This window comes from Eleginops maclovinus, chromosome 10, assembly GCF_036324505.1.
Source record: "Eleginops maclovinus isolate JMC-PN-2008 ecotype Puerto Natales chromosome 10, JC_Emac_rtc_rv5, whole genome shotgun sequence".
Classification (NCBI taxonomy): Eukaryota; Metazoa; Chordata; class Actinopteri; order Perciformes; family Eleginopidae; genus Eleginops; species Eleginops maclovinus.
In genome coordinates this window covers 3,370,486-3,389,468 of record NC_086358.1, presented here as the reverse complement: position 1 = coordinate 3,389,468, position 18,983 = coordinate 3,370,486, and the positions used below count along the sequence as shown (strand labels likewise).

Sequence of the window (18,983 nt, the reverse complement as noted above, 5' to 3'; positions counted from 1 at the left end):
GACGCAACCTTTCTCAGATATCGATCAACGCTGCGTTTTTATTGGCTCTCATTACCGATTCCGTGACATGAAATACCCCTGACCTTCAGAGCAGCAGTCAGACGTCCCTCTGTGTGTTCAGTCTCACTGTACATGCAAAATCAAGTAAAAGGGGCACACATTTAACAAGTAATAAGGTGTGTCTGTGTGTGTGTGTGTGTGTGTGTGTTTTTGTTGATCCATCATGCATGTCAGTGAAGTCATTGCTCTCATTCTGTCTCCATTGTCACCATCAGCATCATCACAGCATCACCATAGCATAGATTGTGCAACGTATGAACATCTACGTCTCCTAATGTCTGTTATTCTTTTTATTTCACAGCTCTTCCAGATCCACGGGTCCCGGATGTAGAAATGTACAAGATTTTTAAGTTATTATTTTCTATTCCTACTGCGCGTCATCCCCCCAAAAATCTAAGGTGTAGCATTGACAAAAGACCAGGTAGAAAAAACCACAGAATCTCACAGGTGAGCACAGCAATACCTTCATTTAATTAGTAGAATCGATCGTGTGTTTGCGTAGGTTATCTCGCCAAGGGCATTCGTGTAGTGGAGCTTAGTACAATTTAACCAAAGATCCAGATCCAACCTGGATGATTTAAAGGTGCTGAGAAATTTGCCTGAAAAAATTGACATTGTTTTGTCATCGTTGCTTCTGCGTCTCTATGATCGGATGTTAAAAGCGAAGGGTGTGAAGGGATCAGATCATTGTGATATTTCCTGAGGGCGTTATTCCCATTGTCTTTTTTCATTTTGCGCTTGAGGCAATAACTGCGCTTATATGTCTGTAAGCCTGGAGAGTGTTGAGATGAGCTAAAGCCTGTTTGATTAATGGATTTTTCTGCTTTTTTAGCCAGAAACCCATTAAAAATACTGGTGAATTTTCAAGGAAACTCTTTCTCTTTAACTCAATTAGCTTTTAGCGTCACATTCCAAAGTGCTGAATCCATTTAGATATCATTTTATGGTGTTGTGATGTAAATGTCCTGCCTTTTATTTTATTTACAGCTAGTTTATTCACGCCAATTCAATCAGCTGATTCGTTCTTAATTCGTACTTCTTCTGTTCTCTAAAGGTCCCCCATTATTATTAATTCCACTTGTTCATGTCTTTTCCTCATAAAGATGTGTCCCCTCTGTGTTAAGGGACTCTGAAAGTTTCAGGAATTTCTTTTTGTCCTGATCCATCTCTATAAAAACCGGTCTGAAAATCAGCGGATCAGATTTTGGCCACTTTGTGATGTCACAATGTTTCTTTGGGTTGTGCAACCATTAGCCATTAACCAACTGAGGTAACACCCGCCCACCTTATCACCTGAATCCCCTCCTAGAGCACCATTGTGGTTTTTTAAACCAATCGTCTCTCAGAGGGGCGTGGCCAGCAGCAGCTCGTTAGCATGTAAAGGTACAGACACAGAATCAGCACTTTGGGCTGAAACAGAGGGGTTTATGGGATGCTGCAATGATCTGTTTGGTGTTTCAGCCAATCAGAGAGAGGTTCTGTATTTATCTGAGACCTGTTAAATATTTAAAAAGAGTATAATAGGGGACCTTTAAAGACCAACGCACAATCAAAACGATTGAAATACTTATTTGTCTGATTTATATCCTCCACTCTGAGCACATAAACTGGCATGGACAAACGTGCACAAATATTAAGCCAAAAAGATGAGCCTAAAGCCATTCACATCTCTAGTTTGATCTCACACACGTCCGCACAGTAAATACAAAGTGCTAGACGGAAGAACAAAAAAAACGTGGTAAAAGCGGAGTCTGCTCACTTGATAATGCTCCCATGAACATTCAATTAATTGCCATGAGTCTGCAGGCTCTAACATCACTGGTGTTAATTAAATTAATGTTCATGGGAGCATAATCTAACTGTGGAAACTCTATAACCCTTTAGTGAGAGCTTGAGCAGATCTTGTGCAGCACAGGCTTCTTAGTTTTGTTAAAAGTTAATTGACACATGGAATCTGTACAGCTGAACACAGACTACAGCATTTATTGGAGTGGGATATGTTTAAACCCTTAGCATGTATTCACTGATGCTCTCCTTACAGAGGTTTCATGTGTCGTTGTGTAACAAAGCTGAAAACAAGCAGACAAAACCACACACTCTCCACCAACACTGACAGCTGCAGGGAAAAGGCTGTAGCTGAGATGCAAAGACATCAAAATGAAGAGAGGGAGGTGTGTGTCTGTTTTGCACAAAAAAAGTGATACCAACAAACACAGTGGTAATGGTTTCTCTGCTGTGCCGCAGTGCAGGTGAATGATTGAGAAGGGTTTTAACATCACACATGACATTTAACAAGCTCTATTGGCAACAAGTAGGAATTGCACCACAGATCAGATGTGTACCCTCTGCACAAGACAGTTTTTATAAAAGTTGTGTATAGAATTTAATTAATTTCAAGCTGTCATTCAGAAAATAGCAGGTTTTTGCAGTGCATTTACTGGTAAACTATAAAGGCATAGTTGTTAAATGCTTGAAAACCACCTATAAACAGGGTAATCAGTTTATATCAGCAGGTAAATGTGTAAATAGACCAATAACACATATACCGTACAGTAAAAATATACACCCGGAAACACATTCGTTGTTGAACAGATGCTAACGGAGGGGCAGGACTTTGTAAAGTACTTATTAGAGGCATAAATAAGATTAATATTTGAGGTAATCTGCTTTTTTTTTAAAGCCAAACAACCATAGACATTAAAATATAACTTAACTAAAGAAGAAAGACTCACTATATTAAGTAATCAAACCAAATAGACGTTCCTAAAACAGCTGGGCTAATCCGTTTTTAAGCTAACGTTACTTAAACCGCGGTAAAATTAGCGTTTATTTTCAGCTCCAAACTGTATTTACACAATAGACTGTATAAAAGAAGTGGGAGTAGTCTCTGGGATTTCACTCACTGGTTGTTTGACTTTCACCATCATGTTTTTGGGATATATTGGGACTACAGGGTGGAGCTGGGAAAGAGCAGGGACATGTAGCATTAGCAGCTAACGCTAGCTAGGTTAGCAAGGTGAATCCGCAAGTCATGCTAAATTGGGTTGCCAGTTTAACATTGGATTTACCTGAAAGTTATAATCTGCAGACTCCTTAAGAGTGTCTTTCTGGTAGTCATGCCCTAAAGCATACACTGCTTTAGTGCCTATTTGACCCTAAATGAGTAATACACTGAAAAAAACAACCCTTGAAAGTAAAGATTTAGACCATGAACTCGTCAGAAAAATTAACTCTTCAAATCAGTTAAAATGTTGGGCAATTTCCTCATTGACTTCCATAAATTCATAGCTGATTTTGGTCTTTTTATTGAATTATTGGTTATTAGAAATACTTAAAGCTACGTTTTTTAATACATCTGTCTTGGACGAACTGTTGGTTCTTTGGCTCCGTCTGCCCAATTGAGCAAAGGCTTCTGTTTGGCTCCTGTGTAACACTGACAAGCACACACACACACACACACACACACACACACATTTAGGCTGATTTATACACACACTACGCAGTAACAGTGAGACAATCGAGATGTAAGATCAATAGAAGGCATCTTTTTTACAACACTTTTATACTAAAACCTGAAAAAAGCCTGTGAATACGACACTGTGTTTGCGTGTGTGTAGGATGAAGTGTCTCGTCTACTTCAAGTGTAAAATAGAGACCGTTTTAAGGTACCTTGCAATACCTTATTAGACTAATAGAGTAACTGTTAGAGTAGTGATCATGCTTATGATAATCATGAATTTAGAGGAAGAAGACTGTTGATTATTATTTCGTAATTTCTCTGATATTTGTGGGTGCCTTGAGTTGGAAAACTGACGTGTCAAAAACGATCACTACATGCTTTTTCTTTCTTTTTAAAGTCACTTTTTTCATACTTTAGGCTACAAATGAGTAGTTAAAGGAAAGTAGATATAAGGAAAGAGGTGAAGCTGTTTTAGTTTGTAGAAAATGTCCTGCCTTTTTTATTTTTCTACGTTCAGTTGTCTTAATTTATTTTTCACCGTTTCTGTTTTTAATGTGACACGGTGATAGGAATTTGGGCTGTTCCATTTTTTAATGGGGGGGGGGGGTGACGTTTGTTTTTTTCTACTTTTAACACTACAGAAATATACTCATCCCCCAGTTTGTTAATGTGAGTTTAAGTTTTCATGAATGCTGTTGAAAAGACATTTCCCAATATAGAGATTTTATTTCCGATGTGTTTCCGTTAGGGTCAGTTTTATAATCCCCCCCTTCGCATGTCCAGTGACCTAGTTTGGTTTCCTGGATCCACACTTAGTTTTAGACTTCGTGCACTGTGTTTCTGCTCTATACAGTACATTGCGTTTTCACATAGTATTTGCAGCCCTGTTTTATTATTCTGTGCAAAAAGCGAACACCCATCAGGCAGCTGAGGATAGAAACATATTTTACTGATGCTGGAGGGTTTTTTCTGTCCATAGCGCCTCAGTACACATGCACCAACGTGACACATGCATTGTAACGCCTCAGAGGAGTCTGTACAGGGTGTGTTTTGATTTTATTTGACTGTATTCCACCTGAAAAACATGCATTTTAACAAACTGACAGGTTGTTTTATGTTATTTTATTTAATGTACATGAATGTCATTATTCTCAACAAATAAATCTTTGTCCTTTGGTTTAAAAAACTGATACGGAAATCTCATTTTATTACAACCGTGATTGTCAAAATATTCATCCTAAATGATCTCACTCTAATGTCAGTGGTTGAAATGTACAGCTAATGGTGCAGCTGTGGCTGAGTTTTTGTATAAATGCTCCAAAAAAGAAAAGGTACTAATATAAAAATCATCGTTTCAGGCAGGGGAAATGTACATACGCATGCAGCTTTGCTAGAAGTGTTTTACAAAATGACAAACAAAGCAGATAACATGCCTACAGTTTGGCACACTTAATGAATGGATTCCCTACATTTATTCAGACATAGTACTTTAGGAATCACTAAAGATAAAGCGTTCAACTTTCTAACGTTTATCAAACAGAAAAATAAAGACAAAAGCGTTATTTTACGTAGGTTTTGACTCAAGTAAAGGCCTTTATGTGCTTTGTCTTCTATGTGGGAAGACCTCTTCATTTTATATTGATAAATCAAAGCCTCAGGAGCCAGATGCATCATCAGAACATGAGTAAAACTCATCACTCGAAGGAAGAAACGCACTAGGAAAAGTCTGTGTAAAGGATGTCTAAAGTGACTTTTAGAAACAATGAAGTACTCTGTGTACTCCGTGCAGTACTACAGTAGAAGTACTCTGTGTAGTACTACAGGAAAGTACTGAGTGTGTTGTCCACGGTGGCCAGGTGCAGGTACTCAGGAAGATGGCTCTCTGACTCTTGCTCCGACTCCTCGTCTTCCTCCCGGCTCTGACTCGTGAGTGGCTTCTTCCTCCGGATGGATCCCCGAGAGCGCCGCTCCAAACAGGCCAGGATCATGTTGGCGAGGTCCTGCTGCAGCCGCTGGAAGTTCTCCCTGGAGGAGCAGGAAGCAGGAAGCCGGTGGATAAAGCACATGTTTGCACAATAATACCATTTGAAAACGCAACAGCTCCTACACTTCTGAATTCAATCAAAAAAATATATATTTTCACATGTTTTTTAATTTTCTTTTAATATTTGATCTTATTTTTTTTACAAAACTACACTACAACAATCTTTATGTTTTCATCTATACTCTCCATGTTTCACAGTATGTCTTGTCCTTTTCTGATTGTAGTTTGTCTTTAATCTTGGAAATTCAAATAGTATTCCACCGGATGTTCCACCTAATTCTTATTTTGTTATGTGTTTTATTTCTACCTACAATGGCCCTAAATGTAGTCGTTTACTCCTTCATCAGTCTCCGTAATCAGTGTCGCAGGCTACATATGGCTTAGCTTAGTGAAAGTCATTTTGACAGATTTTCTTACGCCGTTGGAGGCGTCGGCAGGTCGTAGTCTTCTCCCGTCTCGTTTGTCAGCCAGTAGGTCGTCTCTGTGCCTTTACCCTAAAAAAACAAACACATTTACAACATTTAACATCACTGTGTGACAGGGGAGTCTGCGTCATGTCTGGATTTTACAATGGTTGAATTGTGCAGAGGTGGAAGAAATATTCAGATCCTAGTACCAAACATTGATGTCATAAAACTACTTACAAGTCAAAAACCTTTATTCAAATTCTCCCGAAAAGTAAAATATGCAATTATTATCATCAAATTGTACTTTATTTTAAGAGGTTATCTGATGTTTTTAGTGCAGAAATGTAATATATTGGAGACAAAATAGTAAGTAACTCAAAATTGTACTTTAACACAATACTCGAGTTAATGTACTTTCCACCAGACCGGCTTTTATATGAATAGTTGACTTTAATAAAGAGCTCTATCTTTACCTTCAGAAAGGTCTCTCCTCTCATCTCGTACTCGAACTTGCAGTCGGTCCTCTGCAGGATATTTATAGTGGGCTGGCTGACGTGGATCCGCAGCGCTGCAGGATAATAAAAGATGAAACAACAGGCTTCTGTTTTTAATCCAAAATGAGACTCTGCAGAGTTCATGGAGTTAGTTTGATCTGTGGATGCTCTGATTGCTCATGATCAGCATTTGAGTGTTTTCACATACTGCAGGTTCTTTATGTCTCTACTCACGATGTCCTGAGGACTCCATACGTGACGCCGTGTTCACCGTGTCTCCAAATAAACAATACCTGGGCATCTTTAGCCCCACAACACCTGCTGCACACGGACCTGGACAGGCACACAGAGAGGGTCAGTTTTCTGTTTGTACAAACTGCTGACAAGATAACAGAAAATGAGAGGAAGGGAGGTTACAACTAAGATAGCGGTGAAGTCTTTACGGCGTACCTGAGTGGACTCCGATGCGGATCCACACAGGGATGCCGGGCAGGTGTCGGAGCTGGAACGTTCCCATGAACGCCAGAATGTCCAGCGCCATGCGGCAGATATCCACCGCGTGCCTGTTCCCGTTTCTCCTCGGCAACCCGGAGGCTACCATGTAGGCGTCGCCGATCGTCTCCACCTGAGGAAATAAAACATCATTTAATACATTTTGACCACATTTCTACTTTTTTGCATTTCCGACAATTTGTCCAAAATTATAAAATTTTTCGTAAAAGATGAGACTTTTTTTCAGATTTCTGGAATTTTTCTAAATGTCGACTTTTAATGCACTTGGTCACAGATGCTGTGTTATTGGACCCAGTACCTTGTATACGTCGTGGTGGTCCACGATGCTGTCGAAGCCCTTGTAGATGTCGTTCAGCATGTCCACCACCTCCATGGGCGTGCTGTACTGACACAGCGTGGTGAAGCCCACGATGTCGCTGAAGTAAATCGTCACTTCTTCGTAAAGCTCCGGCTCCACAACGCCCGACTCCTTCAGGCTCTTCACCACTGGGCTACAGAGAGAGAAACAATAGCATCCACTTTACTATTGTTGACGCTTTATTTATCATTGTGCTTGTTCTTATTACACTTGTTTTAACTCTAATTGCTGCTGCTGATCTGACACCTACATTTCCCTACAGTTAAGTAGCAAGATTGTGCAGCTTTTGCACACTTGGGACCACTCTTCAGGTCATGTTTAGGGACTTTATTCATGTATAACAGTATATGTACCGAAGATCTGAGAGTAAAGGGAGAAAAAACCCATCCAGTAATCAGTTTCTTTAAGTTTGATATTAATATCTGTCTCACATATTTTCACAAATGAAAATAAAGGGATTTGTTTTAACATTTCCAGCTGATTTACAGACGAAACAAGCTAAAAACTATTGTTTTCTTTTAGTTTAAACATCGAAGAAAGCACAATTTAGATCTGACTTAGAAAATAGATTATCAGAGCCTCCTATTCGCTTCCAAATGTGTGTGTTTTCAGACCATAGTCTTAATAATATGATGTGCTGTTGTCAGTGTGAACAGACCCGGGCAGCAGCATGAAGTTGAGGCAGTCTGCTCTGTCCCTCTCGGCTTTATAGAGAACCGTTCTCTCCTCCACCAGGTTCTCCAGGTTCCTGGAGTACATCTGCAGCCGTCGGATCATGTTGTCCATGTAGCTCTCGTTGTCCTGGTTATGAATTTTACTAAAGGACGACAGAAGGGGATCAAACACTTTAACTACTCATATCTTATCAACTTCACAGAGAAATTGCAAAAAGGAGTGATGAGTAAAAAGTGACCTGATGATTTTCCCCAGACAGTTTTCCACCCTCTTAAAGTCGGGTCTTCTCTCCGGATCTTCCTCCCAGCAGCTTTTTATCAACATGTACACCTACGAGATGAAGGTTACTGAGCGTTAAATACTCATTCAGACACATAATCGCAGAGGAAGGTTGCTTTGACTCACCTCTAACTCTTTCTCTGAAGCTGTCTCAAAGTTAAGGTCCGGCCTGAAGTACGACATGATGACCTTAGCAAGCTTTTCTGTTAGGAACACACACACACCACACACACACACACACACACACACACACACACACACACACACACACACACACACACACACACACACACACACACACACACACACACACACACACTCTTTATTTTTAAAATTTAGATTTCCCAGAGCTTCCTCCTGGATGGTGTTTGTGCAGTCGAGTCTCACCCGCTCGGTTGGAGCAGTGTTCGGTGTAGAAGGTACTTTTTCTCAGGACGATCTCCTGAGCGATGATGGCGAAACTGTAAACATCTCCTTTCTGAGACGTGCCCTGACACCTCAGGTGCTCCGGAGCCACCCACAGGTCTGAGAGGAGAGGAGAGGAGAGGAGAGGAGAGGAGAGGAGAGGAGAGGAGGAAGACGAAGAGGAGAGGAGAGAAAGAAAAGGAAAGGAAAGGAGAGGAGAGGAGGAAGATGAGAGGAGGAGGAAGAGAAGATGAGAATGGGAGAGGAGAGGGAGAGGGAAAGAAGAGGAGAGGAGGAGGAACAGGAGAGGAGAGGTGGAAGAGGAGTGGAGTTGAGAGGAGAGGAGATGAAAGGAGGAAGAGGAGAGAAGAGGAGGAGAGAGGAGAGCAGGAATAGGAGAGGAGTTTATTTTTTAAGGTGTGATGGAGTATAGGTATAGAGTTTCCTAAAATAGAAAACTTAAAGTGAAAGGAACATAACATACTTAAATCAATAGTAGATACTTAAGTGCAGTACTTGAGTAAAAGTACTTGGTTGCTTTCCAGCACTGCAGCTGTTTTTTGTTGTTGTTTTTGTTTACCTTTCCCGGGGCGGAGGAAGCTGTTGCAGCCAAAATCTGTGATCTTCACCACCATGCGGTTATCCACCACACAGTTCATGGATTTAAGGCGGCCGTGAACCTGGATGTGACTGGAGTGCAGGTAAGACATGCCCTGCAGAGAGAGGGGGGGTCACATTAAAGGGACTATACTGACCTCTAGTGGCCGTCAGGCGGAACTGCAACAACAATCACTACCAGTGCATTGTTCAAATTTGAGCAATTTAACTTTATTTATTCTCAGAACATATTGGATATTGTGACAGTTGCTCCGTTTAAGCATTAAATAAATTAAATAAGATCAAAGATGTATGATACAATATATACTGGAGAGAAGTAATACATATTTTAATGCAGAAAAGGTTGAATTAATTAATTACCCAGGTTAAATAGTCCACGGTTAGTCCATATCCACAGTTTAAGAGGTCGGTTTCAAGTCTTAGAAAAAGTATTTGGCTTGGATTGAACCTTAAAACTGTCCCATATATAATAACATCTCACCTTGGCGATGTCGTACATGACGGAGATCTTGAACTCCCAGTCCATGAAGGTGTTCTCCGGGTATGAAACCTTATCGTTCAGCACATACTGGAGGACGATAGGGACGTGACATGTTCATGATTTTAAGATTGAAGCATCATCTTGATAGAGTCAGTCATTAGATTAAGGTCCATTATTAAAGTGGTTATTTCTTAGCTCATAGTCTTTATTTTGAGATATTAACTCAATATTTTTGATAAAGTCTGTCATCATATATCACATTTGACATTATAGTGTTTCAGTTTCCTTCCTATTTTTACTTTTTGGATTGGTGGAAATGAGCTTCTGTATCTCTTGCTAGTTCTTTACCATACTATAATACTATATGAAAACTGTATGTTCCAACTGCACTACCATTAACCAAAGTGGTCTGCAGGTGAGCGTATCAAACGTACCCTGAGCGACCCCCGCTCTCCGTACTCAAACACTCCGAACACGCCCTCATCAAACTTCACCGTGCCATAAAACTTTGTCAGGTTGTAATAGTCGACCTGCATGAGCTGCAGGGGAAAGAGGAAGAAACAGGTCCTTTATAAATAACATTAAGAGCGTATAAACAGTAACAGAGATCCAGTAGGGCGTGTGTGTTTCTCACGTCGTTTAGTTCAATCATCTGCGTCTCGTTGAAGTTCCCGTCTGAGTGCTCGAGCTCCTTCAGGATCACAATCTGAGAAAACAAAGCAGGTATAAATGTTTATAGTTGTGCGAGAGCTTGTTGATTGATTTCACATCTACTGTTTACCTTCTTATCGTAGTGAGCTCGTCGGATATGGAATTTCCTTTTTTTCCTCTCGTCGTCGATCTGATGGAGATTTAAACAGAGCAAACATGACATGCAGGTGGCAAAATGTGCTCATTTGCATACATTTTCAGAACTGGAAGTGGAACATTTGATGAAGCCAGGCTAAACATGTCTCTCTAATCTTGTTGACATGTGAGGATATCATCTCTGATCAATACATTGATCAGAAAGTATTCTCAAAATGTTATTTATTAAGGTCTTTGTGCAGATTTAATCTTATTTACCTTAAGGGAGACGATGCTGAGCTCGTTGTTCTCCAGCGGTGTGACGAGATCTGAGGAGATGTGAGACCAGCGCTTCCTCACCAGCCGGTCCCTCCGGTTCTGTCTGCACAGGGACACAATAACTTTAATAAAAACAGTAATCCACATCTATCGGCACCGCACACTATAGCTTTTATAGTCTGCTCTCTCAAACCTCATTAAAATGGACGTTTTGATTCCGAACTTCCATTTGCCTCTATGCACATCCTCTGCTTGTTTGAAAATGCTACATCCCTTTGACATTGACTCATGCTTTATGATATGCACACATACAAACTGCCATTTTAATGTGTTGTGATGTAAAATAGCTCCTGTATTCATGCATAGCAACTCTATTTTATCTACTTCTCTTCACACAGCTAAGGTTAATAGAAACATGTATAAATAAATAAAAGTAATCTTGATTTGACAGAAGTGTAGGCTCCTCATAGGTCGAGTCCCTGGGGTTTTATATACCTTATATATAGTCGCTGTCATGATCGTTCAGCTCACTTTAATCAATATAATGTCCCCAATTTGAGGTGGGTTTGCACTGACCTGTAGAAGATGAAGGCGATGGTGGCCACGACAACCACCGTTACCGCCAACACAATGACGATAATATCGTGAAAAGCCAAAGCTGAGGAAACAAACGAAGTTCAGAGTTGAATCTGGACGAGAACAGGTAGAAGAGCCTCTTTTAACAGGTGTTTAGACTTTGAAACATCGACAAAACCAGTAGAACCTTTAATGTGAATTAAAAGCATCCCTCTTTAGAACACATCTGGAGTCATTCTCAGATCCTCTGATGGACAGCAATAAACCGCCTGTGCAGTGTGTGTGTTTACACCCGTGGACAGGTGTGGATGTGCGCAGAGACGATGGTTTATGATTGTGTTCGACAGATGACTCAATCGATTAGTCCTATCTGTGAGTGTGTGTGTGTGTGTGTGTGTGTGTGTGTGTGTGTGTGTGTGTGTGTGTGTTGTGGAGACTTCGGCGACAAAATGCCCATTAGTCCCATACCGGTAATAATTACATTTTATGGTCTTAGTTTATGGTTAGTTAGTCTCCAGAAAACATATGTACATAGAGTGTGTGTGTGTGTGTGTGTGTGTGTGTGTGTGTGTGTGTGTGTGTGTGTGTGTGTGTGTGTGTGTGTGTGTGTGTGTGTGTTTGTGTGTGTTTGTGGGGTCATACATCTTCTTTACAGTCACATTTTCAGGATCATATGCAATTCCAAATAACGTCAAACATTACATTTTAAGTGTTAAAGTAAGTCTGTAGAAAAGAATGTCAGTCAGTGTGATGTGTGTGTGTGTGTGTGTGTGTGTGTGTGTGTGTGTGTGTGTGTGTGTGTGTGTGTGTGTGTGTGTGTGTGTGTGTGTGTGTGTGTGTGTGTGTGTGTGTGTACCTTGGTCTGGGGTGGATTCAGGAAGTGTTTTTCCCCAGATGAAGGAAGGGGCCGCATCAATCACTTTGGTGACTTGGAGCTCGGTGTCGAACTCGAATAAAACTCGGTACTGAGGAGACATTCGTACAACAGATTCAAAACATGGAGGTTTTCCTTTTACAGACGAGCAGATGTTCCTCTACTGACTCTGCTAAAGGGCTTTATAAGCCGTTCAGGAGGACAGGGCACCTTGTTGTTATTGGTGGTGTAAATGACCGACAGATTCACGTCTCTGTCTCCATGCTGGTCCAGCTTGTATGTTCCCGCACTTCCTGAGCAGAGTAAAAAAGGTCACAGTTTTACACACAAATATAGCTTTGTTCACAACAACGTCCCCAGAAATCAGCCTCTGGTGTTTGTTTTCTGTATAGTCACTGTTGAGAGACATGTAGACTAGTATTCCTAAAAATGATTCTTGTCAATTCTGCAGAGGCGGCCACTTTCCCCCTCTCTTCACTTCAGATAAAGCTCATTTTCAATAGTTAGCTAAGTTGGAATCTAAACCACTGTCCATGAAATATGGAGGTTTTCATTAAACTGGCAACCAAAGTGCGTCCTCTAGTGGCTGAATGTCAACAATTGCACCTATACCGCTAACTTTTATAGTTGTTTTATTGGGTAATTTGTGACAAAAACACGTCAAAAAGAGCCTGACAGAGGACACAGTGTGTCTCTCAATCACACATTCACACCCAATTACACACAGCTGCTGCCTGCAGGACCTGACACCTAGTCAGATAAATTAGACGGTGAAAAATGGAAATAACAGACAGCAGCTTCCATCTGTTGGACTTCACAACGCCATCTGTAAAGGATGGAGTTATTTTAACAATCTGTTCATACTTTTTCAAATACAACCTTAAAATGAGTACGTCTGGGAGCTGATTTAGTATTTTGAGACTCCAAATGTTAACATTTTTAGGCTAATCGAACCAGGAAAGCAGTCATCAGTCATCACAGAGACAATTTAGAAAGGAGACAGCACACTAAGAGACAATTTCCTGTATCTGTGACGTGGGTGAAGTGAACGTGAACACAGATCATGATCGATTTTATACCTGACACCCATAATTGCTGCTGGAATGGAAAAGAGGTCTTTCTCCTCTCACCCAATAACTCTTCCTCCTTTCTTACCGTTGAAGGAGGTGTTTCTGAACTTAGTCACGTTGACAAACTCCATCTGCTGAGCGTTCGAGTGATTCTTCTCAAGGATTTCTCTCATCACGTCGCCTATCATCAGCACCGAGTCGTGGTACGCAGCCATGTAGTCATTCATCTGCAGAACAGAGAGAGAGAGAGAGAGAGAGAGAGAGAGAGAGAGAGAGCGAGAGAGAGAGAGAGAGAGAGAGAGAGAGAGGAATACATGAATGAATATTGCTGGAAATACTGTAGACCCGAGGAAGACAGTAAAACCAAATCAGCATTGCATTTAAATACTACAAGGATTATTGTTCAAAATAAATACATATTGGACCTGAGAGAGAGAGGAAGATCTTGGAGAATATCTGAGATTAAAGTGGTCAAATGTACAAAATAAAATATGAAAATATCAGAGATTTTAGAGGACTAGCCCTTCACAGGCACAGTATTTAGCTGGAGAGTCAGCCTGGAGTCCGTAGTAGAGATGACGTTGATTGCTCTTAATGCTACGCTAAGATACCTGAATATATATTCATATTTGCATAATTCAGCAAGAGAGCAAAGAGAGCTCACCGTGTTGTTGTCTGTCAGGTCGGTGTTGATCACGTATTTTCTGGTGTTGGGCATCGTCACCACCAACACGTTCTTCATGGACGGCAGTGACGTGGTGTTGATGTAATATTGATCACTGCAGAGACATGCAGAAAGTTTCAGTAAGGTTTAAGACGGCAAAGAGATGGAAAATTACATATAGGAGGTACTGACTTGTAAAGATCAATAAGGACGAAGAGAATATCTTTGCTGTCTGCTTGGGAGATTTTCTTCACCTCCTCTACGTCCTTCGGGGATCCACACATGATGAACACTGCAAACAAACAAGATGGACATAAGCGTTGTGTGTTTGGGAGACCCTGAGCTCCATTTAAATGTCCGCTTCAACCTTGAAACTAGAGTTAATGCCAAACCCAACATGGCCTTTTTATAGCTGCATCAAAGTAGAACAGAAAGCTATGGTGTGTGCACAAGTTAATATTCCTATAGTAGCCTATACGTCTCCCAGGCTGTACTGTATGTCTCAGTGGTTCAGACAACACGTTTCCATTAATGGTCATGCTGGTCAGTGTGGGAAACATGTCATTATCACCTCTGAAAGTCAAATGTACGTTTTCTTTTTGTGTATTAGGGTCAACCAGCTGAAGTGAAGTTTTCTATCCTATAATATACGTTCCAATGCAGCAGAATTGGATATTTTATTTCAAGGACAACATATTTTCTCCCGGATTACAATTGTTTTTCACAAATGTGACCTTAAGATGGAGTAAGATGTACTTTGTTGATCCCAACTTGCAAAATTTCTCCATCAAAATCAGTCACATCGACCCTGAAAACACAGTTTGAGTTATTTGCACCACTGGAAAGGTGGTACGTTCTGCTAGCTTTCAGATGATATCCTTACTGATTATGTTCTCCAAATATTCAGCAAAATATTTCACATACCAAGACACAATTTTTAAAAAAGGCCTTCAAAGTTTGCTGATAATATGTTAGCCTTAGAATTAGAAGAGGGGATGAAGGGTAATTTTGGGCATAGTACCCCTTGGCCTCCACTTAGATTAGCTGTGATTTTGATATTTTTGTTTGTCTCTAAGAAAGTTTGTGAGCACGATTTTCCTCTCATTATGTTCAACAGACGGCAGATCCTGCTCTCATGTTCAGTTCATGTTGAGAACTAGGGATATAAATATCAAAGTTCACTCTGTACGAAAGGCAGCCAACCCATTGTACAACATGTCCATCTTTTATCAGAAGTCTGATAGCTTTTAGAAGACACACACACATCTACAATATTAAAGGCACCTCCATGTTTGTGTTTTTAAAGACTTACCGTTGCTCGACCTGTTGCCTGCTTTCAGAGCTGCATCCAGATCCTCTGGTTTGCGCAGCGACGTTCTCTGAATGCTTTCGACAAACTTGCTTGTGTCTGTATCGAGTGCATTGATATACCTGTAGGAGAAAAATCACAAAACCAACAATTCTTTAAAGACATCTCCAATGTCAGTGGTTCCCCAAATGGAGTGGAAGATCACTCTTTTCAGTTATTGAAGTTGATGTACAACTTTGTTTTTATCTTACAGGACAGGCGTGAACACAAGATGCTAAACAGCCTTGTCAAACATCAAAAAAGTACCCTGTTTAAATTTCCAAAGATAATAAAATGGTCATGAATCAGAAAGGAGAAAATACTGAATGCGTCTAAATGAAAAGGAGCCTATAAGGTATGCATAACTGTTAAAAGAAAGAGAATTGCGTCAGAGTTTTGATGCAATAATTACAGGAAATAATCGGCTGTTGGGAGACACAATTCTAGGTGACTCACCAAAAGCAATCCTCACTGTTGATCTGCTTCTTGTAAATATAGGTCGTCTTCCAGCTAGGTTTTAAATTGTTGCTGTATTTCCAGAAGTTGATGAAAAAGGAAGAGATCTTGCGTGCTGGAGGCAGGATGCGCTGCAGGTTGAGCGTGTTGTCGCAGGAGAGACCAAAACTCCCCGCAGAGATGATGGGCGTACCGAGCCTTAGACCTTGTTCAACACTGATGCAAAAGAGGAAAGTTGAAGAGACAGAAATAGATGTTGACATACGTATGAAGGGAATCATGGTGAGGTGGAGCGTGCAGACAAATCCAACACAGAAAAACATTATGTTAGAAAGCAAACTCAAAAGAAAATCCCACATGCAAGCCCTTTATTATCTGCACCAATGTGGACATGACCTTCAAGAAAATGCACTTACTCAACCATTTGGAAAGTAGCGTAGGTGCAGGTGGGCCCAATCACTGCACATCCCAGGGTGCCTGAACTCTGCAAGGGAAGACGTGAAGAGTGTGAGTTTTTGGCTTTAACTACTGTATGTGAGCTCTACGTCTGTGTACCCTGAATTTCTTTGCAGAGTGACTTTTACACGTGTGTTTGCAAATGAACCTCCTGTTTCCACTAGATGCAGTTAAAGTAAGTGAGAAACAGCCTTGAAACAAACAACAGTTATACAGAGTAGTGACCCTGTCGATCCTGTACAGATGTTTATGTTGTGCCAAATCAATAGGCTATGCCTCCTAGTGGATAAAGTTTTTATCCTCAAGGTTACACACTAAGCACACAAACCAGATGTACTATAACTACCATATTTGTACAATAATTTAGCTTACTTTACAATGAATAGTGCAAAAAAAAGTGCCAAATTGTTTGATACTTTGAAGGTTTTGTAGCGCTGACAATGGGTTGCTGGTTGTGTCTGAGTGTCTATTTTTTAATTATTTACAGATAGCAACATATGGATCCTGCTTCTGGGTTAATTCACATGACCTTCCGGGGAATCACACTATATGTAGGCTAAGTGTAGACTTATAGGCATGCTGATGTGGGTGTGTAATTGTACTCACTAGTAGCAGCTTTAGCTCGTCCACTCCCTCACACGCGCTACTCTGGCAGCCTTTGTGTCGATAAATGGTTGTGTTGAACCCGCCGTAGTTAGCCGTGAGATTAAAGCTGGCATCTTCATGTGGTTTGGGGAAAAGAAAAGGCAGAACAGATTCCGTAAATAAAAAATAAATGAAAAAACTGATAAGAAAGCAATTAAACAGTGCATTTGTCCGCCTGTAACACAAGCTGCTACAGCTAGCAATGTTAGCATGTCCAGCTAACTAGCTTACTAACATTAGTGGTAGCCAAACCAGTTTAACTTCCAAAACTAATATTATATGAGTTTGTGAGGTTACAGATACGTTACATTATAAAGAACACACTTTCATGTATTGCACTTCTACTGTTTAATATTATTCTGTGTCACATTGTTAGCTAATGTAAGCTAAGGTTAGCTCCGGAAGCCTTAGCCAACTAGCCTCTAGTCTCTTAGCATGATATAATGTATGTTTCCATGTAAAATGAGTATATTTAACAGCTCTTTGCTAGGTTCTCATTGTGGTAAGGTCATCTTGAAACATTACAGTCTATGGTCTAGACGTAGGGTTGAACCAACTAATGTAACGTTAGCTAAAATAGCTAGGTACTGTGATCAAATATACGCTACTTACAGCAATTATCAGCTGGAAAACTGAAAACAGGAGGATTTTGAGCCACAAAAAGTGTCGTTTTCATTATGTGTCAGTTGTTTTGAGGTTAATATTCATATGTGTTATTATATTTTACTGAACTTTAACATTTTGGTCATTTTGTTCATTATTGTCATTAGCATGTGTAGCCTATTGTTATTTTTGCACTACTTAAAATCATTTTCTTTTCGATTGTCATATATCTCCATATTGTGTACAGTTAGATGTATTAATGTTTGGGTTTTATTTACTATATATGTGTATTTTGTTGCGTTTTATTTGGATTTGTTTGGGTAAATAATACTATCAGGTCAAATGTTATGTCATGGTCTATAATGGTGGATAAATGTGTGGTCGACCGTATAATAACAAACAATAGGAATGCCAGTGACTAGTCTTTGCCAGGAGCCCATAGCAGGTTAATCCAGCCATGTCTAAGTGAGTCAAAACGTAATCAATTATTATCATGTAGAACAGTGATCAAGCTTAAACATTAAGCACGCATTACGGAAGATTACTTCCCTTTTGTCCCATATCTTTTAATGTGTTACACACTTTAAATCCTATCTCCTCTGTTATCAGCCATTGCTTCACTTTCCCCCTGACATCTAAACAGATAGAAGTGTCTCTAGTTACAGTGTTGTTTGGTGAAAACCGTTCATACTTTCTTATTAAAAGAGCCTAAAAACAATTTAAACAGTGTGAATAAATGGGGAAATATGTTAACAAAATACTTCACAACTGTAATGCACAATACATACTTTCATTTGGATGCCAATTACATATTAATATTTAGATTCCAGGCCTTTAAGTTGCATTTTTCCAATTTAGTATTTCCACATTTACTGTTAAAACATCCTAAACGTGCTTCTTTCACAACTGCATCATTCTTTGTACACATGCACATGTCTTTATGTCGTATTTTCTGGGTGTTTTATTACCTTCTGCAGCATTAATGGATGAATCTGTCTCTATGGCCTTCTCTATTTGTCCCCTCACAAACCTCAGACTCCAGGGAGACTCTTCATCCTCCAGCAGGATCACATTGATTGTAACCCCTTTCAGACAATGTCCTCGACACGGAGCAGCGACAAAACCCAAGCCGCACAAACACAACCAAAACCAGCGCGTTCCCATTTTCGGTCTCTAAAATGTCCAGGCGTTTTATATTATTGAGCTGTTCAAGTAGAGTCCATGATCTGGTGTCCTGTCTGTTGTTTTTCTTTAAATCCAGTGCAGTAAAGTCACCAAAAAATTCCTCTTAGACAAAGATATGTTGTCTTATCAACATGGTAAAAGGTTTTTTTTACAATTTCCAGTATCCAAGTCCTTCTCAGAGGTGTTTTCCTCTCACATTCACACTCCCTGCGTTCCTCTGAGTGGCCGCTCACCTGTCCTTTTCAAC

At 40.2% G+C, this 18,983-nt stretch overlaps 2 protein-coding genes across 7 annotated transcripts in view; one reads left to right on the top strand and one right to left on the bottom strand.

Annotated features, from left to right (window-relative positions):
• Positions 1 to 4,710, top strand: part of kctd17 (potassium channel tetramerization domain containing 17) — a 20,086-nt gene extending 15,376 nt beyond the window's left edge. For all 6 annotated transcript variants that reach the window (XM_063892758.1, XM_063892756.1, XM_063892761.1 and 3 more), the window contains one exon: positions 362 to 4,710. Coding sequence is in view for 2 of the 6 variants with exons in the window: in XM_063892761.1 (XP_063748831.1) it covers positions 362 to 391 (30 nt within the window). In the remaining 4 variants the exon portion in view is untranslated. The remainder of the gene's footprint in view (positions 1 to 361) is intronic.
• On the bottom strand, positions 4,626 to 18,983 carry gucy2cb (guanylate cyclase 2Cb). Its single transcript, XM_063892754.1, has 27 exons — positions 18,520 to 18,983; positions 16,910 to 17,022; positions 16,264 to 16,331; positions 15,848 to 16,063; positions 15,356 to 15,474; positions 14,236 to 14,335; positions 14,044 to 14,158; positions 13,465 to 13,606; positions 12,520 to 12,602; positions 12,292 to 12,400; positions 11,436 to 11,517; positions 10,860 to 10,962; positions 10,576 to 10,635; positions 10,429 to 10,500; positions 10,229 to 10,333; positions 9,795 to 9,881; positions 9,276 to 9,408; positions 8,678 to 8,815; positions 8,417 to 8,493; positions 8,250 to 8,341; positions 7,995 to 8,153; positions 7,277 to 7,469; positions 6,916 to 7,090; positions 6,700 to 6,798; positions 6,445 to 6,539; positions 5,982 to 6,058; positions 4,626 to 5,545 (listed from the first exon to the last, which is right to left on the bottom strand). The coding sequence occupies exons 1-27, from the start codon at positions 18,713 to 18,715 to the stop codon at positions 5,338 to 5,340; spliced, it is 3,216 nt and encodes a 1,071-aa protein (XP_063748824.1). The 5' UTR covers positions 18,716 to 18,983; the 3' UTR covers positions 4,626 to 5,337.